This window comes from Mus musculus, chromosome 1 (assembly GCF_000001635.26).
Source record: "Mus musculus strain C57BL/6J chromosome 1, GRCm38.p6 C57BL/6J".
In the NCBI taxonomy this organism is placed as follows: domain Eukaryota; kingdom Metazoa; phylum Chordata; class Mammalia; order Rodentia; family Muridae; genus Mus; species Mus musculus.
This window is the reverse complement of record NC_000067.6, coordinates 132,633,723-132,660,148: the sequence shown is the minus strand read 5'-3', so window position 1 is coordinate 132,660,148 and position 26,426 is coordinate 132,633,723. Positions and strand designations below refer to the sequence as shown.

General features: G+C 50.2%; 1 protein-coding gene across 39 annotated transcripts in view; it reads left to right on the top strand.

Moving 5' to 3' along the window:
• Nfasc (neurofascin) overlaps window positions 1–26,426 on the top strand; it is a 177,159-nt gene that overhangs the window by 81,700 nt on the left and 69,033 nt on the right. For 22 of the 39 annotated variants that reach the window (XR_001784700.2, XR_387171.4, XM_030254571.1 and 19 more), the window contains 5 exons: window positions 17,291–17,471; window positions 22,268–22,285; window positions 23,058–23,163; window positions 25,329–25,525; window positions 25,859–25,981. Coding sequence is in view for 35 of the 39 variants with exons in the window: in XM_006529635.4 (XP_006529698.2) it covers window positions 17,291–17,471; window positions 22,268–22,285; window positions 23,058–23,163; window positions 25,329–25,525; window positions 25,859–25,981 (625 nt within the window). In the remaining 4 variants the exon portion in view is untranslated. Of the gene's footprint in view, window positions 1–17,290; window positions 17,472–22,267; window positions 22,286–23,057; window positions 23,164–25,328; window positions 25,526–25,858; window positions 25,982–26,426 lie in introns of those variants that run through there. The other 17 variants (XM_006529653.4, XM_030254521.1, XM_011248013.3 and 14 more) reach the window with 1 other exon arrangement.

The window sequence follows — 26,426 nt, the reverse complement described above, 5'->3', positions numbered from 1 at the left end:
CTTCCACCTGCTGAGATAACAGGCTCGCCTAGCTCCCTCCCCCTTAGCCCTTTCTGCTAACCCAAGCCCATCTCTCTGGAGATACTCTATCCCACCCTGAGTTCTGGTTTTTAATAAGACAACCAGGGGTTGTGCAAAGCTCCACCACCAAGGCTCCCAGTGTCTGGCAGCACACACAACCACCACCATTTCTCACAACCAGACTCCTGGCCAAATGTCGGTACTTAAAACTTGAGGGAAATCTCCCCCTGTCTGTTGCCACCCCCTTTTTGCAACCCCCTCCCCACCTCCTGTTTTCACGTTCTTCCTGTCTGTGGGAGCTGCCTGCTGGGGTGGCAGTTGGATGCAGACTGCTGTCTGCCTGGGATGTAAATGCAGAAGGCAGAGGGAGGAGATGGAGAGGGAGGAGGATGGGCGGTTGTAGCTCTCTCCTGCTGGCTTCATCCTTGTGCCACTTGTCACAGCAGACAGGAATTTTTAAAATGTCATGGGGTGCCCTCTCTTTAGAATATCAGCAGCAAACCCACTATCAGCTCTACAAGGAAGTCCTATCAGAACTGACTCTGCTCTCCTGATGGCCAAAGGGCTGGGTTCTGGTGGAGGAGCTGGTGGGAAGGGGAGTTCAGCTGCTTTTGAGGAAGGTGTGTCAGTTCAGGAATGATGTGTGCAAAGGTGCTGTGGCTGGTCAGGGATGTCAGGGGCCTCCTGTTCTCACTGGGTGGAGGAAGATAACATCTATGCAGATAACCCTGTGTTGGTTCTGAGAGTGACGGTGGCTCCTTGGGCATCAGGCAAGTGTGTTGTGGTCTGCACAGGCATTGACACATTGAGAGATACATGAATAGATGTGAAGGCCCAGATGGTCCAAAAACAGTAGCAAAGTGATTTAGTGGAAAGGAGAAAAGTCTGTCGGTTCTTAAAGGGCAGATGTGTTAGAGTTAAAGGCTTGAGTTAGAAGCTGGTGGATTGACCAGACAATTGTCCCGGCAACCCTGCTATATGTCTCACTCCTACAGACAGGAAGATTCTGGCTCTGAGAGAGCGAGGACAGCAAGTACCTACTGTGGCTTGAGTGGGTTTACGATTCTAAGGTGAGGCCCTTTATGTGCCAGGGAGGCCACAGATCTCTCTTTCTCTCTCTCTCTCTCTCTCTCTCTCTCTCTCTCTCTCTCTCTCTCTCTCTCTGTGTGTGTGTGTGTGTGTGTGTAATTTATTTAATTTGTATCTTATGTGCATTGATGTGAGGGTGTCATATCCCCGGAACTGGAGTTACAGACAGTTGTGAGCTGCCATGTAGGTGCTGGAAACTGAACCTGAGTCCTCAAGAAGAAGAACCTGTGCTCTTAACCACTGAGCCATCTCTCAGCACCCCCACCCCCATTGCTTCTTAACATTAAATCTCCAGAGTGGGCTCTGACATATTCCCCCTGCCTTAGCTGTCCTGGAACTCACTTTAGAGACCAGGCTGGCCTCAAACTAACAGAAATCCTCCTGCCTCTGCCTCCTAAGTGCTGGGATTAAGGGCATGTGCCACCAACCCCTAGTCATTTGTAAATTTAGTCATTCACTTTCTTATATGAAATAACACAGTTTTCTTTTTCTAACAAAGCTAAGATCTGTTTTGTTGTTAATATTTTTAATAACTGCTTTAATAGGATGTAATTCACATATGATTCAGCTCAAGGATGGCTCCCATATATAGTTTCTTGCTAGGGCCTAGAGCAGACTGCTACAAACTACTGAATTTTTGTAATTGTATCACCTTTTGCAATACCCCCGCCCCCCAAGCCATCCCATTATCATGTGGACTCTGTCCATGACTCTATCCCCAGCCCCAGGCTAATGACTGTCATTAGCCTACTTTCCAAGTCCTTGGAGCCACTCTGGAGGTTTCCTATACATGGAACCATGCAGTAGGTGGTCTGGTTGCTTTACTTAGCGAAACATTACTGGTTTATCCATGGTGCAAGGCATAAGCAGGGCCGTCCAGGGAGTGGTCGAGTAACCGTCCATTGCGTGGGTAGACCATGTCTTATTTGCGCAGTCACTTGATGGATGATGACTGCATCCTGTGGGAACTCTGCACTTCTTTCTTAGAGCCCCCAAGTCTTCTGATATTAATCCCAGCATCCCTTTTGGACATTCCACTTCCTGTCTACACCCTCCCTCCCATCTGGGTCCATCCTTACTCAATCCAACACTTGAGCCCACTCACCCTTGGGGTCTGCCACACAGGATTATGATCACTGTCTCCCCAGCTTTGTGATCCACTCCCTTAAATGGCGGCATGCTGGGGAGACAGCTGTAACACTGCCTGATATCCAGATCCCTGTTGCCTCTCCTCCCCTGCTCCCCTCTCCCCCACACCGCCCCACTTCCTGTGAAGAAAGTCCAGTAGAGTGTCCAGTGCTGAGAAAGCTTTCTGTTGGATGGTAGAAACCAGGGCAGGGAGCCCAGGGAGAGAAGCCAGCTTGGGTGCTGTAGAGGCAGGACTCCTGCCCTTCTGGTTTGCAACACTTCTCTGGAGCTGAGAGTCATCTCTTCTCCTCCCTCAGACTCCTTCCTGTGTGGCTCTGGCTGCAGCCTGTGCAATGCTAGCCTTTCTGGTGATTGTTGCTCTCTGAAAGCAGATGCCAAGAGTGCCCTCTCACCCACCACTTCTCTACCCGGCCCAGTCCTCTTTTAGAGACCTCTCTGCCTTTCTCTCACTTGCTGTTCTGGCTCTCTGGGATAGGTTTCCTGTAATCCTGGGTTGTGGTTTGAGCGTGAAATGTTACACCGAGGACGTGTGTAGCACTCCAGCTTGTGATACTGGTCTGTAAGGGTGTGGAGCTTTGAGGACATAGGATCTAGGTGGCTAACACAGGCCACTAGGGTGAACCCTGATTGTTACTACTGTTTGTGTTTTCTAGTTCTGTCCTTAAAAGGACAAGAGAAGGAAAAATATATATATATACACATACACACACACATATAGTTTTCTCTATATATAGTTATAGATAGTTTATATATATATGTATATGTATATATATATACACACATACATACATATGTAGATATGTGTGTCCATATATATGTATTGTCTTACGTATATACACATCTATACATGTATGTATATGCACATATATGTGTGCATATTCACACATGTGTATATATGTACATGTATGTACATATATATGTATAATATATGTATATATGCATTGTGTAATGTATCTATAAAGCAAGAAACTCGACAGCTTGCTGGATCATAGCATCTATGAGGCTTAGTGACTGCTGATTTGGTTTTGTGGCTAAGGAATGTATCCCTTGGCCACCTTGAAATACCAAGCAGGGATGTACTGGGCTCCAGCGGGCCTTGTGTCAGAACGACAGCATGAGGCAGGCAACCTCCCACTTCCTGTGTAGACGAGGATAGAAATGTAAAGATGTCCATCTTGCTGCTGTTGTGATGGGAGGCAATGGAGAAAAATCATCCTAAAGAGCACAATGATCAGAGAATCCAAAGGTCCGTGCAGACCCAGAAGGTGTAGTCACAGTATAGAACACAAGTTCTATGTATGTCCCTACAGTGAGGTGCAGGCCACCCCCACTCCAGAGCAGCTGCTGCCTTCCGCAGGCCTCTGGTCCTGCCGGTGGCCTGTGAGTCACACAGTGCCCTGGGATGCTTTCCCACCCCAGGAAGTATGGTGTGACACTAGATGCTCCCTAGGTCCTCCCGGTTGTCACCTAGAGGAAAAGGTCATGTCTCACTTCCTTCCACCCCTTCTTCTCCCCAGCTTAATAGCCAGGTGATTCACCTGAAGGTATCAGGTTTCAGCCTATAGATCTGGTCATTGTGCAGGAAAGGCCAAATGACTAATGCAAACCCAGGCATTCTCTTCTGCCCTTCCCCAGAGAGAAAGAATGAAGACTGGCTGACACCTTCCCCTATTCCAGAAGCCTCGGTGGCCTCAGCTCAGGCTTGCAGAGGAGGCAACCTGCTTATATCTTTAATGGGAAGGAGCCCTGCACTCCTCCCCATTCCTGCCTGACAATGGAATGGAGCCAAGCACCAAGCACACCATGAGGCACACCAGGGCAGCTGGAGACCACCCCTTCCAGCCCCAAGAAGGCAGACAAGGAGTCAGCCTTGTACCAGGTTTCCCTGGCTGTGTGAAAGTCCTAAATGATTGTTGGCCCACACCCAGGTCAGGAAGCTAGTGTCTGTCCTCGCTGGGTCAGAGGAAGGCAGTACAGGAGAAACAGGCAAAAGAATGCCTCCTTCCCCACCAAGAGGCATCCCTGGTATGGTGCAATTCCTGAGTCTTTCAGTAGGAGGTGATCACGTGGGCAGATTGACTTTCACAGAAGATGCAGAGCGGTGAGGACAGTTCATCTGTGACAAGAAGGAGATTCGGTGACACAATGCCAGATGCTGTCACAGCAGGAAAGCCAGGAGCTCCTCCACACTTCTTCCTTGTCTGATATCACCTTCCAAAAACCCCATCTACCTTTCTCCTCCGCACTGGTGTTTTGTCTCCTTGGCACGTGGTAGTGGCCATGTTTGGCTGGTATTTTGAGTTCCCAAGAACCCACGTGTTGGCCTTAGATGCCCATGAGCTGGACAGTTTCTTGTACTTGGATGGTTGTCTGCCATTCCCTTCATTGGTATGAGAGAGACAGAGTGGGAGTGGGTGTCACTGGGCCACTGGATCACCCAAGAGGGACCTTGGGTGTCTCAGGCCGACCACTCTGCTTCAGAGCATTTCCAAAATCAGCATTTCTAATGCCTTAGAATGAACAGTGGGAGGCTGAAAAGGCACCTGCACAGCTGGGCTCTGAGAGCCAGCAAGGATAGCACTGAGGGTGAACCTGCCTGCGGTCAAGCAGAGTAAAAGCTGAAAGGGAGTGGGGGAGCATTCTGGAAAGTAAAGACATCTGGGGAGTCGGCTGGCTGAGCAGTAAGAGGCTCTGCTTCCGAGGACTCCGAGTTAAGAGATCCCAGCAATTGCCGCTGCCTCACCACTTCCGCATAACCACTAACAGCAGATTCATCAGGCCTTTTATTAATTGAGGATCTATTAGGCAGATGTACTTGATGAGCCAAATACCTCCCCATAGTAGAACGTGTCTAATACAATGGCTGCTCGTGAGGATTTATCACGCTGTCTCGCTGCAGCTGCAGAGGGAGACACGATGCAGGCTCAGCACTGATCAGAGTGGGTACAGGACACTGACCCAGGGCTCCTCCCACAAGGCAGGAGGCAATGGCCACAGGGTGAGCATGGGGTGTGCTGGGGACCAAGGGGAATTGTCCTGACATGGAGGAGACAGCGAGGTCCTTGAATTAGTGGTGCAAGTCAGCGCACTAAATAAGGAGAGAGGATCTGGGAAGCAGAAAGGACAGGTTTGAGTCTGGGCTGGACAGAAGACCCGGGCTGCTTATTATTGGTGGAATGTGAGTGAGAATGTGGACTTACCCTTTCATCTTTCCCTGGCAGACACGGCATGCAGGGCTCTCTGCCCTTCGAGGAGGGGGACTGGGATTTGTTTTTATGTATAAAACAGTGCTTCTCAGCCTTCCATAGTGCTGCAACCCATTAATACAGTTCCTCATGTTGTGGGGATGCCCAACCATATAGTTATTTCGTTGCTACTTCATACCTGTAATTTTGCTACTGTTATGAATCATACTGTAAATATTCATGAAAGGGTCATTCGACCCACAGGTTGAGAACCGCTGATATAAGCCATTTGCTAATGTCATGGTTTCGAGTATTAGGAGTGAATTATTTGCATCTTCTAGTCCATCGGGGGACAGCTTGCCTTTCCATGTAGAATTGTAGTCACTTGGGATGACTCTGAGCCCTGGCAGATCTCCCACCCATGATCAGATGTGCCTCTGATCCCGTGATCCCAGGTTGTTTGGGGACAGCTCTCGTGATCAGCCTTGCTGCCTGTCTTTTCAATGGGAGCGGCTGGGATTTGCGTTGGCTTCCGGGGGGCCTTTATTATCTCCCTGCTCCCCCACAATTTCCCATGGCAGTGATGTGTGAATGTGTTCCTTAGTTGGTTCTTGTAGTACTATTCTAGTCTCTGGATTAGCTTATTTCCAAGAGCTAATTGCTGGCATGTAGCCTCCGCTCTACTCTGTTGGTGTACCCCTAGGCATAAATTCACGCACACAGCCTGGGAGAGCCTACAAGACTGTTATTCATGGCTTGGGGGCGTTTCAAATGGAACTTAACCCATTCCAAGCCCAGTCTCCCTGAGCCCTGACCATGAGCCTGCTTGCTCCTCCTCCTGTGTTTCCAGGGCCAGCTCAGCAGCAGACAGTCCCCTTTCCAGCCTGGAACTCTCCATGCCATCTCCTGTCCACCCCCAACCAGTCATGAGAGCCCGCCAGTTGTGACCCAGGACTTGTCAAATCTCAGGAAGGCCTTGGAGTTGGAAAGAGCATCCTCCAGTGTGGCACCTCCCACCCTTCCCAGGTCACCTGTGGATCCGGAGCTGGCAGAGGTGGAGGCAAAGGGAGAAGGAGCCTCTAGGAAGTGTTCTTCCTGGGCTGCACCCAGAGTGGGGAGATGCAAAGCAGCCTGCCACTTAGCCCCGCCCGGCCATGTCCCAGGGAGGTCATAGGTCACCCTGCACTAGATTTGCCTGTTATGCAGAGAAAATAGACATACCTTGCTTTCCTCAGAGCCTATGGACTCACCAGGAGTTAGTCACTGGCATGCAACCTTGGCAGCCGCAGAAGTGCAGCGGGCTTGCCTCGTGGCGTGCAGCAGGCTCGTGAGTCTTTGTCCTCACCTGCTCTTCACAAATGACTGTGGAGGCTGGAGACGCAGGTCTATTTCCATCTTCAAGATTAAAGGACAGAAGTGGGGGAAAGGACAAGGACTGAGACCTTCCATTAGCATTCAAGTGAGAGCTGAGCCAGAACGAAGAAGCTGAGCTTAGCAAACTACAGCCCCTGCACAGCTCCAGCTCTTCCAATGGGGGTGTTATTGGAACACAGGCTTGTTCACTCCACGGCCGCTTTCATAGTCTAGTGGTGAAGGTAGTAGCCTGGCAGTGACTGTTCATCTCACAGATAGATCACTTTCCTCGCTGGGCCTTTTCAGAGAGGTCTACACCCTTAGTGTAGAATATCCCAGAATGCTTTGAGAGCATATAAGATGAGGACTTCCTCCTGACTCAATGGGAAGGAGTGGCGTGGGAAACCCAAGGAAGGCTTCCTGGTGGAGGTGTTACCCAGGGACCTAAGTCTGGGTAATGAGAATCAGGTGAGAAGGAACGCTGATTCAGGCAAACTTGGAAGACAGATTTGTGTAAGGAGAGCGTGGAACTAACAGTGACCACCCAGGACGAGGGTGAGCCAGAGAACCTATTGAGCGCAAGATGCCCCAGCAAGGGAGCCAACCTCCATCACTTGCACATGACAGGTCCCAGGGTAGGCTTCATCAAAGAGAAAGCAAGGCTCTGAGTGTGTGGAAATTCTGGAGGACTTCCTGACAGCAGGGCATCTTAGCTGACTGAGGAACACACACAGCTCTGCTTGGGCCTGAGGGGGAAGCAGAGGTTTGAAAGGGAAAACAGAGCTCACCGGCTATGTTGATCACTTTTTCCATCCTTGTGACAAATACGGAGAAAACGGACTTGAAGGAAGAAGGGTGTAACTGGATTTAGGCTTTCTGAGGATGAAGTCCATGATCACTTAGTTCCAATGCTTCTGCGCCTGAGGAGCAGACCACCATGGCCAAAGCTGTTAGCCTCTTAGTAAACTAGGCTTTGGGGTCAAGACCCAGTCAGTGCGTGCCCATCCCAGTTCTGCCTGTGGAGTTGCTATGGGATCAGAGGATGCCCAGATTTTCCTGTGCCTCCCTTGGAACAGGTTCCTGAAGTTCTTTGAGAGAATTCTCCACTCATCTGCTGTGAGACATGGTGTCCAGGGGCTTGAGAAAGTGCCAGCTCCGTCCTCACCCTTGAACACGGTGCAAGGTCCTGCACTGCAGGAAAGCAAGCTGCACCAGGTTTGGGTAATATGAGGGTAGAAACTAAAGACTGGTCTCACCCAGAGGGCAGAGCCAAAGGGACACTGTGCACGCTGCAGCCAGAGTACCTTTACCACCACATCATTCCTGCTGAAAATCTGAAATGCCTGTGATATAGTTTAAGCTCCCGAGTCTGGCCACCGTGGCCTCTGCAGGTAAGCCTTTGTCTCCCTGACAATACCACGTCCCTCGTCTACGTGTATTCTTTCAATAGCCACACCTGCTTCTTTTGGGTTCTTGCATATACCGATCCACTGGCTGCCACAGGGCCTTGGCACAAGCAGTTCTCCCTACCTAGGAAGCTTGTTCTGACCATCTCTATAAGATTGGCCCTTCTTGCTCTCAGGCCTTAGTCAGATGTCACCAGAGGCCTTCCTTAACTCACATTCTCCCACCATCATACTGGGATTTCTTTCTTAATAAACATAAATCTTAAAGAATGGTTTTAGGTTTGTGGCAGAACTGAGCAGATACAGAGGACTCTCACACATTCCCTGGCCCCATTGCAGAGCCTTCCCATCAACGCTGTCCTTTGCTGGATCCCACTGATGACCCTTGAGCCACACACCACTGTCACCAGACACACACACACACTAGTACAGCACAAATCACACTTGGCATTGTGTATTTCTTGGGTCTGGAAAACTTCCACTGACTTGAGCCCACAGTCCACAAGAAGGTATGCTACAGAGTCGTGTCTCCTGCCTCCCACACCCTCTTTTCTTACTAACTCCATATCCTGCTTTTTCAGAATGCCAAACAGTTGGACTCATTCTCTTTGTGATGTCCATTTAAGCACCTTCTCCATCCCTTTGTGGCTTCAGAGCTCACTTCTGTTCATCATTGAACATCACCCTTATGTGTATCACAGTCAGTTGATGCATTTGCCTACGGGAGGGCACCTCACACTTCTGCACCCTCTCAATATGCTTCTGAGCTTAAGCCTCCTGGTCACTTCATTTTGGTCATTTGCAATCCATTTTCCGTTATCCCTTGGAAAGGTGGGGTCCATGAGAGTGGGTCAACCTTGTTCCCTAGCTTAGTGCCTGAACAGTGAGGCTGCAGCATGAGTGACTGCCTGCAACCTGCTGACTGAAAGTCTGTGACAGCTACCGCTCAGGGGACCAGAGCCACCAGCTGAGCCATATCTCCGGGCTGCCTGTCTTTGTCAATTCCGACATATTGTGACCACTGTCACAGCCTGCCTGAGACAGGGCTGAGGGGGGCTCCTGAAGACGACAGCTTGAAGAAGGGAGCTGCGGGCACCTATTCCATCTGCCTGGGACAGCTTGTAGAATCAACACTGTGGGCCTTCGGTAGGGGTGGGGGTGGGGAAACCAGGGCCCAGAAAAACAAAGGGGAGAAATAGAAAAGCAAGCCGTGACAATGAGTGGGTAATTCTCGTAACTACTCAGCCGTTGTGGGTAGTCACACAGGCTGCCAGCGTGTGTGCGCCCTTCATTCTTGGGAGGGGAATCCTGATCCATGGCCACAGCAAGCATGTGTGACGCTTTTGCTGTGTGCCCCACACGTGCTGCATGACTCCTGAAGGAAGTGCTTCTGGGGTAGGGGCTAGGATTATCTCCATATTCCAGAAGAGAAGGGCAAAGGAGGCTCTGAGGCTGGGGACCTCCACCTAGTGGGTGGGGTGGCATTAAAGCAGGCAGTTTGAGTGCATGGCTTGTGCCCTTGAACTGAACCAAGAGCCACCATGCCGGCATCTTCCCTGGCAGAATATCAGGACCAAATTCATATGTGCTCATCTGAGACATTTTGAGTCTCTCGGGAGACCCACAGATGCCCAGGCAGGTGGACTGTTCCGGAACAAGGCGGCAGAGATTCTTCGGCATTCGTGTTCACAAGGTGAAAAGATCTGAGACCTGATTTGGCCCCTCCCCAGAAGTTTTAAGTTCAGAAGTTTGCAAGTTCAAATGGTACCCAGCCATTCTTCTCAGGCTGGGTTTGTTTGTTTGTTTCATGAATGCAGTGTGGGGGCTGTGGTTGAAGGGTGGCTTCTCCTTGCAACTTAGGAAAGCACTTCTTCTCTGAAGCTTCCTGCTACTTAGTCCTGGTTGCCTCTGTGAAGTTAAATGATAACATTTTGCCCCTTTTCCAACATTCAGAGATACTGGTGGCCAGTGGCCGCTCTTCAGCTCCTCCGGCCTTGCTCCTTCGCTTTCCTTGTAGGGAATGAGGCTTTTCGCATCCCACCAAGGGGCTCTTTCCAGAGCCTACCCCTCGTCATCTCCCTTATGCATTAACTCCTTGGGATGGTTAATGTCTCTCATCAACTGGATATAATCTAGAATAGCCCAGGAAGCATCGAAATGACGAATCATCTAGATTAGGTTGGCCATGGGGCATGTCGGGGGCGGGGGGGTTGTCTTGATTACTTATATAGGTGGGAAGACCCAGCCACTGTGGGTGGTACCTTCCCTGGACAGGGGATCTTGAATTGCTCTTGACTACAGATGTGACTAGTTCCTTCAAGTTCCTGCTGGTGAAGAACTATAATCTAGAACTGTGGGCTACAATAAACCCTTTCTTCCCTAGGGAATAAACCCTTCCTTTTGTCTGGGTGTTTATCACAGCAACAGGAAACAAAATGAACACACACCCCTTATGTTAACAGAAAGGCCTGAAAAAGGATTAAGCCATGCAGTGATGGCCATGCCCCTGTAGTCGGACTTCAAGCAGGCAGTCTTTAGAGATGTAGACATCATTGCCTACCAGCTCCCCTTGCCCCTTCCTCCCTGGTTATCTGACTAGGAAACTGTAGGCCTTGTGATGTGCGGACCCTGGCAGCCCCTCTGCCCTCTGGGCATGGGGTCTTCCATGCTCAGTGCCAGAGCTCTAGGTCCCGCCCCCACTCAGATGGAAATCCCCTCACAGTGTGTGGGGAGGGTTGCACACCGTGTACCTGCCTTCTACACTGAGGGCTGCTGTGTCTCCACTCCCAGTCATCTGCCTTCTTCTGCCCCCTCTTCATCTCTGTGAGAATGTTCTGGAGACCAATATTATACCTTTCCCCCATTGGTGTGAAATTTATCTAAATCATTTTAAATTCACAATTTAGTGACATTCACAACGTGTGCATGAACTACCACTTGTCTAGTTTCAAACCATCGGCATCTTCTCAGAGGAAGCCCGTGCCACTAGCTGTCACTCCCTGGGCCTCCCCCAGGGTCTTGGCTGCCACCAGTGGTGTTATGTCTCCTCAATTACGATTCTGACTATTTATATGAAATCTATACATGGGGACATTTGTATATGACACTGAGGGCCCTTTCACTGAATGTGTTTAGGGATTCGTTCTACATTCTGGCATATGTCAGTATTTCATTCTTTTCTGTGGCTGGATACTATCGTGGTATGCATGAACCAAAATCCTGTTCTCCATCTGCCCACAGATGGATGTCTGAGCTATCTCCACTGTTCAGCCATTGTAAGTGATATAAGCTGTGCCCGTGCCCTTGTTTGGGAACCTGATTTAAATCCTTGGGGCATATACCTCGGAGTGAAATTAAAGGGTTAAGGACAATTCTCTGTTTTAGTTTTGGAAAAACTGCCAACTCTACCCTGTCTTTTAGGATAGCATCTTCACTTTGAGACTTTTATGTGTAACAAAGACAAGGAAACTGGGTTGAAAAGTCTGGTTTGGGCGGCAGGACACCTTGCACCAACCAGCTGGGTGATCCTAAGCAAGTCACTTGTTCTCCTCCGCTCTTGATTCTGAGGAGATTGGTTAAAATCAAATAGCTCTTATAACATTAAGCAACCTTTGAGCTTTCTTCTCAAGAACGAAGGAGGAGGGATTTATCAGACAGCGGGATGCGGTTGGTGTCTTGATGTCCTTTATCTACTATGCTGTTAAACTGTGAATTTCAAACATCCCCAACAGCTGGGCTTTTTCCTGCCAATGTGTTTCTGGTTAATGAATAACTTCTGGCTTCCTGGCTCCATCAGGATTCCCAGAATGAATACCCCTCCCTTTCCCGTCACTTCTGCTACTTGGCAGAACATAGTGGTCAGGGAGCCCAAACTGAGCCCTGCCATGCCTTCCCCGAAGGAAGCCCGTGCCTTCTCTGGTGTAAACTCTCTTCATGCTGGGGCTTGAGCTAGAGAGTTGGGCTGATTTCTGTAGTTGAAGCATCTGAAGTGGAAACTTAAGTGTTCTCTGGAAAGTTGGTTAGATGGTCTTTTGCTGGGGCAAACTCATGAAGGAACATTTAGCTGAAGCAGACACAGGAGAGAGGATGTTCTGCTAAAGCAAGCGCATGAAAGGACATGTGATAGAGGATTCTTTGCTAACGACACACAATGTATTGGTCCATCTTACTTTGTGTAGTTGAGCTGCATTTGTCAGGAAACTATAGAGAAAAGCACCAAGAAACTTGTGGCAGTGTGCTGCAATTTCTTGCCACTTCTGTGGACTCGGGTGGATTGGTAGAGTGATGTCAGCTGAGATAGACGAATGTGCTGAGGCAAGACCCGTGGAGGACTCGTGATGTTTGGAGGGTATGGATAGGACTCAACGACAGTGCAGGAGGCTGAGCTAGGCTTGCTTACAGAGCTAACTGTGCAATGCTTGTGGGTCTTGCATCTTTGCTAAGCAGAGCCAAGAACTTCTGCTGTTCCTCCTGGTCTCTCCTGCTGACTTGTGCTGAGGCCGAGGCCTGGCTGTCTGTGCTAGGTAGTGCCATTGCTGTTGATTCCTGTTTGCTATCCTGACTCTGCCAAACTGGGTTGCTGGTGTATCCGTGAAGTGTTTACAATTGAATTGAGCTGCCATTTCTAACCTTTGAACTAAACTGCCGATTTCCAGACAACACAGACAGGAGTTGCTTCAAAGAACCTTTCTAATCAGGTACACTCCTCACCCTGCCCTGCATATTTCCTTTCCCACTACTTCTGGTGGGTGGTAGGCTAAAGGGAAGTTAAAGCCTTAAAGAACCATTATTAAAAATAGGTTTTGAAAAAAAATTAAAGTCACAAGCGTCAGAGGCCTCTCTGGAGGGCAGTGTAAGGGCCATCTTGGTGACTTGACCCGTGTGATGCCTCCTAGCCAAAGGGCCGGTCCTCGGAAGATTTCTCTGCTCTTTTGTCTTCTTCCAGCCCATTCACTTCCTGGCAGTGTCTGGTGGTTTTCTAGAGAAACAGATTAACACACATACACATACACACACACACACACACACACACACACCCTGCCCCCCAACGCCCGACCCCTCAGACTCGGGGATCTTCACAGAAGAGGGAATGGAAAGACTGTAAGAGCCAGAAGTGGCAGATAACTCATGGTAACTGTTTTCTGGACCCAGCAAACATGAATGCACAGTGGTTGTGAACGACATGCACAAGACCTGTGCACACCAGACCTGTGCACAGCAGACCTGTGCAAGCTCCAGCCAGACAAAAATCCCAGTGTGGAGTGGAGAACGTTAGCACGAAGTCCACCACTAGCTGAGGAGCTGTTGGCATTTAATAGCTGCTGGGAGTCGGGTTTCTCTAAGATGTGATCCCTAGTAAAAAGAGGGCAGCCCCACTCCCAGCAGTAGCTAGGCAACACAAACTGGACTGGATGAGATTTAAATAAAGAAGATGAAAACTCAAGCTTGGGTAGGTAAGGAGGGGAAGGGAGAGGAGGTGATATGGGAGGAAAGGAGGCATGGGGGAGGGGATAAATGTATTCAAAATATATTTCATGAAAGTTTCAAGGAATTAATAAAATAGTTTTTTAAAACAATACCATCTAAGTAGCTTATTTCATTTATTTTGCTCACTCGTTCATTTTCTTACCCATCTGTACTGGCTGGTTTTGGGTGTCAACTTGACACAGGCTGGAGTTATCACAGAGGAAGGAGCTTCAGTTGGGGAAATGCCTCCATGAGATCCAGCTGTAAGGCATTTTCTCAATTAGCGATCAAGGGGGAAAGGCCCCTTGTGGGTGGTGCCATCTCTGGGCTGGTTGTCTTGGGTTCTATAAGAGAGCAGGCTGAGCAAGCCAGTAAGTAACATCCTTCCATGGCCTCTGCATCAGCTCCTGCTTCCTGCCCTGCTTGAGTTCCAGTCCTGACTTCCTTGGTGATGAACAGCAGTATGGAAGTGTAAGCCAAATAAACCCTTTCCTCCCCAACTTGCTTCTTGGTCATGATGTTTGTGCAAGAATAGAAATCCTGACTAAGACAAATTCATACCAGCATAGTGGGGCATTCCTGTGACAACCTGACTATGTTTTGGGGAGGACTGTGGAAGGACTTTGGAACTTTGGGCTAGAAGATCTATTCGGTGTTAAGAACTCTGTGGGATGTTGTGTAGGAGCTTGGAAGATAATGTTGAGAACAGTGCAGAAGATGGAGGCCTGGTTTGTGAAATTTCAGAGGGAAGATTAAAGACTCTTTTCAGGGCCATTGCTATTTTGATTATGAAGATTCTGTGGTTCTGGTTAGCTGGGGCTGAAGAGTCAGCTGTGATCAACAAGATACCAGAACTACTAAAGCAAAACCTTTGCATTATTGGGACTATTGATGCTGGTTAGCTGGAGCTAAGAAATTAGCGGTGATTAAGAAGAGACCAGCATCATTGAGATGACATCTTCTGGGAAGTGTTTTCTGAGAGCACAGAGGCTGTGTTCCAGAGATAACCAAGGTTGTACCTTGTGCTGTGGCTGGACTTGATAATGTGTAAGAGTTACCCAGGTGGTACTGGTTTTGAAGGCATGAAGGGGTCATGCAGAGCAGCTGAGGCTTGGCACTGTGAGAGGCCATGGAAGACCATTGGTGAAGGTGCAGCCTCAGTTGCAATTGATGGCCCAGGACTGAAGGGGTCATGCAAAGGAGTTGAGGCTTGGCACCATGAAGAGAGACTATGAGAGGCTATTGTTGAAGCCAAGTTACAGTGAAAGACAGCAGTGTTTCGGAGATGCCAGGGCCATGAGATGACCACCAAGAACAGCAGCAGCAGTGGACTACAGGCAGCTGAAGCATAGAAGAAACCTGTGTGCTACAAAGGCCATGGCTGGAGAAGTGACACAAGCCCTTAGAGGAGCCCAGAAGATCATGAGTTGGATCCCAGACACTGGAAAGTTGGAGTTTAATTTTTGCTTTTGATTGTGACTGTGCTCTGATATTCCCTCTTGAAGGAAGAAAATATTTTAGTGGATCCCACAGTTAAGAGACTTTTAATTGTAAAAAGACTTTGAATTTTAAAAGATATTGACTATTTTTAAAGGATTGAACTTTCAATATGTAAAGACTGTGGGACTTTTAAAGTTATTTAAGATCTTGGGGATGAATAAGAACTAAGAGTTGAGGCTTACTAGTGATGTGTTTGCATGTCAAGTTGACAAGTGGTCAATTGTACTGGCTGGTTTGGGGTGTCAACTTGACACAGGCTGGAGTTATCACAGAGGAAGGAGCTTCAGTTGGGGAAATGCCTCCATGAGACCCAGCTGTAAGGCATTTTCTCAATTAGTGATCAAGGGGGAAAGGCCCCTTGTGGGTGGTGCCATCTCTGGGCTGGTAGTCTTGGGTTCTATAAGAGAGCAGGCTGAGCAAGCCAGTAAGTAACATCCTTCCATGGCCTCTGCATCAGCTCCTGCTTCCTGCCCTGCTTGAGTTCCAGTCCTGATTTCCTTGGTGATGAACAGCAGTATGGAAGTGTAAGCCAAATAAACCCTTTCCTCCCCAACTTGCTTCTTGGTCATGATGTTTGTGCAAGAATAGAAACCCTGACTAAGACACCATCCTCATATCCGTCCATCACACATTCTGAGGGTCTACTACGTCTTTGGTACTGTGGTAAATTCCTGAGGCTGGATAATAAACTTTCCCAGGCGTGGAGCAGTCACATGACTTTTGGGGGGCTGGCTGAATGCAAAGCAAAGGATGCCATCATGGGAGTGGAAGTGGGAATGCGGAACAGATAAGTAACCCTTGGCAGATCCCAACGGAAGAGGCCAAGATCACAGTCTGTCCTTCACAGATGTCGGTCTTTCCTAGGTCAGTGGTCACGACATCCTGCATTGAGGCCCTGGAGTAGCAGCGTGCCGGGAGACTGAGAAAAATCAGATAGGCAGATAGGCATGTACTTAGACGCTTCAAGCCGGTAAAGGAGGTTAGTTAGAACTTGGAGACAATAGTAAGAGGTGTCTAGGAATGGCGTGCTTGTATTTGCACTTTAGAAATAACAATTCTGGTCATAGATGGAGAATGACCAGGGCGGTGGGCGGGGAGGGGGGGTGAGGGATAGGAGCAGCAGGGCTACTTAGGAAGCTGTTGCAGCCACTCTAGCCTGGAACACTGGTGGTCAAAATCAAGGAGGTGTGCTTAGGAAAGGAGATAGGTGGATAGAGAGGCCACACACACACACACACACACACACACACGATGGTGGTAGTGGTAGTGTTGGTTGCTGACATGAATGTGAGCCCGAATCCTTCATTCTGACACGGGGAGGTGGTGACTGGTGATGTTTCCTGCTTCAGGACTCCACATCGATGGCTTTGTCTCCAAGGAGCTCTTGCCTGGGCCCTGTTCTCTACCTACTTAGATGAGTGAGGGTGTGTGTGCAGTTGACTTTGGGCTTCAGGTGGTAGCCAGATAAAGCAGGGGCAGAATTGTGTGTCCAGCTGATACAGATGTTTGCTGAGGGAAAGTGGGGGGATTCTGGAGATATAACCTGTTGCCTTGCCCTTTGGTTTGGCCCTGTGGTGCTGGAGCTTCGGGCAGTCTCAGAGTGCTGACTTCTCCTTGGACAGTCCTCCCCACCTTCTTCATGGGACCAAAGAACATCACTGAGGTCTTATTTTTGTGTCCTTACCCAAACACATCTGCACATTCAACAGATGATCTAGGGAGGCTTTGAGCTTGGTTCATTTCTTCCAGGCCTCTAGACCAGTATGTCTTTTCATGAGTGCTCTACGCAAAGCTGTTTTTCTAACATAGTGAGTCTCAACCACTGGTGGATTTGGCCTCTTGGGACAAGCAACAATGTACAGAGCTATTTTTGATTGGCAGCAGGGCTGCCTGAGCCCTCCTGACATTGGATGGGTAGAGGCCAGAGATGCCTCCAACACTATAATATACAGGGCAGTTTCCATGCCACGGACTGTTGGGTTCCAAGGTCAGCAACTCTGGTCTAGGGGATCCCCTGCTCTGTGGTCAAGAGACCCATTGAGTCTTTTGAGAGCCTGGGGGTGAATAGAGCAGAATGTCAGATCAAGAGAAACTAACTTGCTGTTATTTTTCTTTCTCCAGCTGAGCACTGTCTGGAAAGCCCACATAGAGCGGCACAAGGCATCGGGAGCCCGTGGGCTGGGCAGCGGGGAGCAGGGCCTGGTGCTGAGGATGGCCAGGCAGCAGGCGCCACCCTGGGTCCACATAGCCCTCATCCTCTTCCTCCTCAGCCTCGGAGGGGCCATCGAGATTCCGATGGACCGTGAGTTCTGTGCCCTCTCTTCTCGTTTTACTCCTGATATTAGAGGAATGGATGTTGGGGAGAGCGGCGGGGGAGGTGAGGGGGAGAGAGAGTAACAGATTCCAGACTTGAGAGCTTGATTTTTCTCTAAAGACTTGATGTAGGCTTCTGCTGGTTATGACCTTCTTCTTGGGACTGTGGATAGTCTTGTGTCTGTGTTGCCTGGAACCTGCTGAGTGGAACCAAGGATAACCCAGTTTGGGACTCTGAGAGCCACCTGGAGTAGTTCCCTCTACCCACACCTGCACAGCCATGGCCTTGGCGTACCCTTTTTAAAGGCAGCTTCCAGGACCACATGTGGCAGGCTGTCCTCATTGTGTCTCTAACTCAATACACCAGAGCTGATGCCCAGCTGTGGTTGGAGTAATAAGGAAGATGGTGAATAGCCTGGTAGAGGACTAGGAAGGGCATTATCTTTGTAAAAGACTCAGCCAAATGAGACATTAAACCATATTATGTTACCATAGGAGAGCCAGACACAGTTCTTTCTGTTCCAGTATTCCTTGGGTACTATATAAAAAAAAGGGGTTGGGGTTCATTTCTGCTCCTGGTGGTGGAGCCTATCTGAACTTGGCCTGCTGAGCTAATGTCTGGATCTCTATTGACTCTATTGCTGTATTCGCTGATGGCTGTTGACAGGCACCTTGTTCCTTGGCCCTGATTGGAAGCATGTGCCCCATTGCCACAGTTTTGACCCTTGCTGTGGATGTCTTTCTTAGCATCCTCACACGAATGTACAGGAATGGCACCTCGACCTCAAGGAATTCATGGAACCCATGTGATCCCAAGACAGACTTGGGCACTCTCCATTTAACAGATGACCGAAGGAGGTGGGAGGTGAAGGTGGCCTCCAAGAAGGCCTCATGTGGCTCTAAAGCCAGACCCCTCCCACCCCAGTAACAGCTATCCAAGAGGAGTCTACACTTCTGGGTGACAGAGACCAGTAATGACCATGAACTGATCCCCGAAGCAAGCTGGGTAAGACGGCTGCTGCCTGAGCTTGTGTATACAAGGAAGGAGGAGGAGAGGAGAGCTGTGAGACAGGCGTTCCCATGGTGACCGTCTGTGGTTGGCTCAAGGAGAGTTCTCATTAACAGCCAGGCAGACAATCTAATAAGCATCGTGATAAGGGCGTGTCCCTGGAGAGGCGTGTGCAGAGGAAATTGGGTTATCAAGAATATGGTGAAGGCTCATTTCTCTTCTGCCGCTTCTCACTCACCTGCCGTTGGATGCCCAGGGCTGGTGGGGGAGGGACACCTGCAGAGTGCATACAGAAACAAATGGTATGGACTTCTACATTGAAAATAATGGATTTCCGAGCTCTACTGGAGATGGGGATACAACAGGAAGCCCACGTACTGCCTGAGGCAGAAGGCTGAGGGCCCTGACTTCCTCACCACACACTCCTCATCCCAGGTTCCTGGTGGAGGCTGGGGAGGATCAATCCTTTTACGTTGTATATGCACTGAGACCAGGCCCTTCCTTGCCTGGGTCTCACCTCTCACAGTGATAAAGTCAGAATGGAGTCTGCATCTTTTGACTCTGCTATGGCACGCTGATCCTGTTTCCTTTTAGTCTTTGGACCTCAGTGGAACTGCAGCTGCCCTAGACCAGACAGGGACCTCCGAGCTCTGCTGAGCGGTTCTCATGGTGAGTCTGGATGCAGGCGCCATCCTTAGCTGGCAGGTTAGAAAACGGGAAAGAGGCAGAGCCAGCACCTCTCAGCTCCTCCCTGAGAGGAATCTCTCTCCACATGGCTGTAGTTGGTCTGGACTATTGGGATGGACACCCCATAGAGCACTGCACCTCCCTACTTGCTGCAGACAATCTCAATGACTCTTCTGTAGAACTGAACTCAAAACGGCACAGCCAGGACAAGGATTTCCTTGGCTGGTCTCTCTTCAGGCTTAGCCACAACCCCTTCCACGTTCTCTGAGCTTACCTCCCATCTGGGATTATAACAAGTCAGGTGTTTCTAATGTACCCCTTTTGTTGGTAGGGTGAGGCTGAGGGTATTGGGCTGGAGACTGGCTTGCCAGGTAGCTCCCTCAGTTGTCCCTTCAGGGCATTCTCTGTGCCTCTGGGGCAGGGACACTGCTTCCACGTCGGGGCTTGGCACAGCAGCTTTCTGGAGCAGCACCCTGGGAGGCTACACAATCCCTTATTGAAGTGCCCAGCCTCTGGCTCCAGCTGCCTTGCCAGCAAAGTCACACGCCACCCCCCTTCCATTAGCCCGGAGGAGAACAGCATGACCTTTGAAGAAAAAGTAATGGGTCACCTCATCAGCCAGCGTGGCTTTGCCAAAAAGTGAGTTTCCTGGGAGCTTGAGCATACTTTCCTTCTCCTTTCCACTCAAGGGGATTCAGCGTCTCCTCCCAGGATGGAGCCCAGAAATCATGCCAGGAAGAAAGGGCATGAAGGCAGAGCCCTGGGGTCCGGGCAGAAGAGGCTCACCCCAACAGAAATGGAGTAGACTATCTTCTCCTTCTTGAACACCAAAAGAACAAATTCATTCTCCACCTGCCATTGCTAGACAGCAAGCTCTGTGAAAGGAAAGAGCGGCCTGCAGCGGGGTGACAGAGAGAAGCACTGTTGTCCTTGTCCTCAGACGGGCTGTCACAGGCATCACCACAACTTCTCTTCTGGCTTGATTCTGTCCCAGTAATAAATCTCTTGGGAGCACAGTGGTGACTGAGATGTCATTGTCCCATTAGGCACGCAGATGCAGAGGAGGTCCTTCGTCAGGTAGGCAGGCAGCATGAGCTGGGGACAGCAATCAGCCAGTTCTTATCTGACTTGGGAACCTCCTCTCGAGGAAGGACCTGCATTCTCTCTTATCCACACCCACCGGGGACCACAGCATCACGAAGCCCACACCCAGCTAACTCACTTCTAAGGATGGATTTCAAAAGCTCTGCAACAACCTCTGGGGAAACTGGTATCCAGCTGTCTCTGAAACCAGTGTCCACAGGACTGGAGAGCCACATGACCACCCCTCCTTGAATTCAAGATGCTCTGGAAGGGGACTAGAGCTTGAGAGTCGGGTACATGAAGACCAAGAGGCATCACTGCATCCTGAAATGAAGCCAGAGCCCAGCTGGTAGTTAAAAGGAATGTGCCTAAGTGCCAGGTCCTGCCTGTCTGGAGACTGGCCCCCTCTCTCGTGTCCCCTCCTGTGCCAGCTGCACTGGCTTTCAGTCTTTTTTTTAGAGTATCTGTTCTTGGCAGGAAAACCACCTGCAGGTAAAGGTGCCAAAGAAGGGAGCACTGCAGAGCCTGTGTTCAGAGTGGGAGCACTGCAGAGCCTTGATGGCTTTCCTTTAGGGCTTTTCATTCCTTTGTTTCCAGCCCAGGCAGACCTGGACAGGTGAAGAGCAGAATGTCCCTTCATTACTCCGAGGGCCATACCACGTAGCCCATTAAACCTTTTTAAAAGCCATACCATGAAGCCTTTCCTTTGCTGGCAGCCTGCACAGTGGCCTGCTCATTCCTGCCATGATTCCCCCTTATTCAAGTCTTTCTCTCTTCTCTTATGACTCTCTTGGGTCTAGGTGAGCCCCGGCTCCCTTCAGGCTACCCTTTCTGTGCCTGCACCACCTCCTCCTCCAAGTCTCTGCACTCTGGTGGGAAGGCATCAAACTCACCAGGACTCTGCTTTAAAGCACGCTTCCTCCTGCTCTCCCCAACAGCACTCACTCTGAAAAGGGCAGCCCAGGGTCCCCATGCACCAGAGTGACATGGAGCTCCCGCCTGGTATCGTAAGGAAAGACACTGAAGAATCCTAGACACATGTTTTTGTCTTTTCTCCACATCTGTTTGATCCAAGGCTTGCTTCCCACATCTAAAACTTTGGTACTAACAGCTTGGTTCGTGGGTCTCAGCACCACCTAGGCATTTGTCAGAAATGTAGGACTTAGCGTGGATGCAACGGCATTGTTAGAGCACTTGCCTGATGTTGGTAAGCCCTGGGTTTCATCCTCAGCATGGGAAGGAACAAGATAGAATCCAGGCACTACAGCAGACCTTCTGAGGCAGAGCCTGTGTCTTCTCTAGCTGAGGGTGATCCATCTGTTTGTCAGAGCATGAGAAGCGAGAACACACCTGTACAGGGCTCATGAGATCAGATGGGCCTGGTGAGGACGTGTCCGGCCTACCTCTTTGTCCTGCTTGTGAGAGACACAAGAAGGAACGGTGGACTTGGCCACAGACCAGCATTCTGTCATTCAGGAACAGGATTTTTGTAGAACGTGCTTTCGTGCAAGAGAGAAGCAGTGTGGTGAGGGAGTGAGATGCGAGGCCCTCAGAGCTTCTATACTTTAGGCCTTTGTCCCATAGAAGTGGTTCAAGTCCCCAGCACCTCCGTGCTGACCCTATGCACCAACGCTCTCCCCTCCCTCAATGGTGTGAGATGCCAGGAAGCATCTGAAGAGTCTCTTTCAGGCAGTGTTGTCACTTGGGGACATTTTGACTTGCCTGGGAACATCTCCCTTTGGTTACTGATCCTGCCCCACTATGTGGATACAGTACCTTTTCCACAAAGTATTTGTTTGCTGTGTCTGTTCTCCGGCCTTGCCTGGCTCTTCTGCCAGGCTCTGCATTTGGGAGAAACCCCCATGCCCAGTGCTGTCCCCGTGTTGCCCCATCCCAGCCTTGCATGCTAGGGCAAGAGGACACCCGAGAGACAGCTGCTCAATTGTGTGCAATAACATTCTTCTCCTTCTCTCCCCCTCCCAATGCTAACCCACTGGAACTAACAGCAAGCATTCAGAATGAGCGTAAGTGCCTGGTGTGCCTCTGTGCCCTTGAGACTCTGGGAGGTGGGAGGTCGGGCAAAGGCCAGGGGAGAAGGCTGGGCTTGAAGTCAGTGGCCTCTTTACTGCCTTCTAGTGCTGATCCAGCCTAAAGCCCTACAGTGAGTGCTTTACCAATGGAAGAGAACTTCCCCAGGAACTGGGGATGGGGGTTGGGGGGGCAGGTAGGCGGTCAGAAGAAGGTCTTCAGTTGGCAGCTGGGATGCTCCTTAGCTACGGCAGCTCCTTCATCTGCTGGTGGCTGGCAATGCACCCCTGGGCAGATCACCAGCTTGTCGGGACACAGGGAAGCCCTTGGGAAACTCTAAGGGATTGAAGCCTCTTTTGGCTCTCGCTTCGACAGTCTGGCCATCTGTTGAGACTCATGGCTCAGAACCATCGCAGCCCTAAGTTCTACCATCATAGCTGGTTTTGTTCCTGTATCCATCCAGCACACATTTAGCAGGAACCGTTGTGTCCTGGGCAGTGTGCTGGGGCCCTGGGATTTTGAGCTTGGGTAAAAGAGAGCCAGGTTTTCACTTGCTTAGAGGGGTTCCTGTGCTCAGACTTTGACATCCACCCCTGTCCTAAGAGCCTGTTTAAGAAGTTGCATTTTTAGACTAGGGTGCTTCTCATGCTTGCTGGCTCGCCCGGTCGCCCAGGTTGCTCCAGATGCTCTTGACTTTAGTCACTCCCGAGGCCAAGGTCAGGGTAGGTCTCCATAGTTCTGACCCTTGCCACGTGTGTCCCGTTGCAGTGACCCAACCCCCAACTATCACCAAGCAGTCCGTGAAGGACCACATCGTGGACCCTCGAGATAACATCCTGATTGAATGTGAAGCTAAAGGCAACCCCGCCCCCAGGTGAGTGGAGGAGGAGGGGCCTGGAAAGCCATCATTGAAATGAGTCACTTACCCCAACTTGGTCATAACTGAAGGCAAGCAGCTGAAGAGTTCAGCCCAGGGCTGGCGGGATGGCTCAGTGGTTAAGAGTGAGTACTCTGCTTGGAGAGGACCTCAGTTCAATTCCAAGCATCCCTGTCAGGAGGCTCACAGGCACCTGCAGCTCTAGCTCCAAGAGGATCTGCTGCATCTGGCCTCCAGGGTCACATGTACATACCACCCCCACCACCCCCACACACACATAAATAGACACACAACAACTCTTTATTAAAGTGTTTGGTTCATCCATCCAAAGAATATGCCTTGACACCCTCCAGGTCCCATACAGGAGGGCTCGCTTTTAATTAGCGGGTGTGAAGTGGCCAGTGTGGCTCAAAACAGCTGAGCCGAGGCTGCTATCACTGTGTGGTCAATGAGAAAGCTGCTTCAAAGCTCTGAGCCTCTATTTCCTCCTCCGGAGGGGAAACAAGCAAACAAACAAACCAACCACAGAATTGCCCTTGTATTTATGGGGTTTTTACCACTTTCAGCAAATTGGGAAATTTATCTCATAAGGAAACCAGGTTCGAAGGTGTTGAATGGCTTGATTCTGTTGCAGTGAAACCCTGGAATCTTAGTGTGTACCCCTGGCTGGCCTGAAACTCACCATTCTCCTGCCTCAGTCTCCCCTCCTAAGGAGTAGGGTTTCAGGTATGTGCCGCTGGACCCAGATAGATGTTATTTTCTGACTGTTCTGGGTGACCACCATCCACCCCATGTTCAGGTTATGGGAAGTCCCTATTCCTAGCTAACTCAAGCTTTTCATTCTGAGCTTGTCTTTTTGCTTGTCTCAAAGAAGTCAGTAGACAGGAAGGAGTAGCCTGTCCTATCCAGACTGGCCTGTGCTGCTACATGGTCTTATTCATTTGCTCCCCTTTCTCTGGCAGAGCCAGTGTCTTTCTGAGAAGAGGGGGAAATTTTAAATGCCTACACCGCCAGTCACCAGCTTGACTGAACCAGGAGTAGAACAGGGTTTGGTTAGACCCACTCCTTGACGACCAAGGCCAGCTCTCTTTCTGCCAAATGATACATCGTAGCAAAGTGAAGATGTTAAATCATATGTTACTGTCTCAGAGTAGGAGACTGTGTCTCGGACAATGCAGTGGGGGGGGGGGGGGAGGTTTGCTCTGGCCCTGGGCTCGTGAGAGGCAGTCAAACCAAGAATGATAAGCTTCGAACAAGATTGGTCTTTTCCACATGAATTCTCTGAGGGGGACAAGGATTCTGAGTATACCACCACCGTTCCTGCCTTTTGTTGTGTTTCTACCATGTCAGCACAGGGAGCCAAGAATGTGTGCTGCTGGCTTCAGTGACAAGCTGAGGGACATGGTGATGATGCTGATGGTGGTGGTGATGATGATGATGACGATGACAATGATGATGCCGCCTTCTCTTCCTCCCCCTCCTCTTCCTCCTCTTTCCTTCCTTTCCTCCTCCTCCTCCTCCTCCTCTCTTTTCCTATGAAGGGTGGAACTTAGATCCGTGCATACACCAGGCAGGAGCACCCTCCCCTAGGCCTGTAGTAGCCTTTTAGGCTCTTTATAGCTCTGTGTTCTTAGCCTGCCAGTTCAGTCTAAGCTACCCTTCAATTGATCCCTTGCTGCTGTTCCAGAGTTTTCATGAAGCTCTTGCCAAACAAGGAACAGGGAAGCCTGTGCCTCTGATGTTGGCTTCAGAGCAAATTCTGCTATTGAGGTATGGCAGAGCAGATGTGGTGACCTTGCGTTCCTAGGAAGAAACTAGGAATGTTACAAGGTAAAGAAAGTCACTAATAGTGGGTTTGACTGGTTTGTTTAAGAAACCACTGACTACCCCTGAGTTCTGTGCTCACAGAACAGAACCTACCAAAGAAGCCGAGTGCCTGCAACTGTAGCCAGCCTTAGCTTGTGATAGTGCTCATAGTATATGTGGTCCCAGTAGACATGACCTGGGCCTTTGCGTTCTCCCAAGCTTTTCAGGTGGCGCTGCCCAGCCAGGACTGGATCCGTTGGCATGGAGGTGGAGTAGAAGTCTGCCATTGAGTGGGGACTAGAAACCGACCCATTCCAGTCCTTACTTACAGTTGGCCTGGCCCCTGTCATCCACAGTTTTCACTGGACTCGCAACAGCAGATTCTTCAACATTGCCAAGGACCCACGGGTGTCCATGAGGAGGAGATCTGGGACCTTGGTGATCGACTTCCGCAGTGGTGGGCGGCCTGAGGAATACGAAGGGGAGTACCAGTGCTTTGCCCGGAACAAATTTGGCACTGCACTTAGCAACCGCATCCGCCTGCAGGTGTCCAGTGAGTTCCAGGGACAGGGCTGCTGCTGGCTCCCTGGTGGGTAGGAGGCACACGAGAGGCCCTGCACTCCATGGGTCTCTCCCACCTCCGAAAGATTCCTAGACAGAACGCTTCCAGACTAGTCAATACAAACCTTAACAGCTGATCTGAGCCCTGGAGGAGGGGAGGGGAGAGGGCAGCTGAAGATGAGTGTCCCCGTCACAGAAAGCTTCTCCCTCCTTTCAAGGGCCACTCCGTATGTCTTGCCTCCCTCTAGTCTCCCATTTCCCCTTGTCTTTAGCCTGCCCAGCTCTTGCTGTCAGCTGCACTTCACCGTCTTCTGTTCCTCTCCAGAATCTCCCCTGTGGCCCAAGGAAAACCTAGACCCCGTCGTGGTTCAAGAGGGTGCCCCCTTGACACTACAGTGCAACCCCCCACCCGGCCTCCCGTCCCCCGTCATCTTCTGGATGAGCAGCTGTAAGTGTGGAAGCCTGGCCTCTGAGCAACCAGCTCCAGAGGGTGCAGTGGGTGGGTTAGTCACGGGGTGGGATGGTTAATATTGATTGTGAACTTGTCGGGCTCTAGGATCATCTTGGAGACAAGTCCCAGTCTGTAAGGGATTTCTAGGTAGGTTAATCGTGAGCCAAACAGCAGCCTGCATCTCTGTTCCCTGACTGTGGATGCTATGTGACCAGCTGCCTCATATGTCTGCCGTCGTGGCGGACTGAGCCTGGATTCTTAAGCAAAAACCAAATAAACAACAAAACAAAACAAAACTCCATCCCTTAAGTTGCCTTGGTTCAGAGATGCCACAGCAGGATGGAAGCTCGCAGCAGGGCTCACTCAGAGTCCGAAGACCGACTTGTAAGAGGCAGATATGAATGACCACATGGCTCAGACAGCTGTGGAGAGAGATTGATGT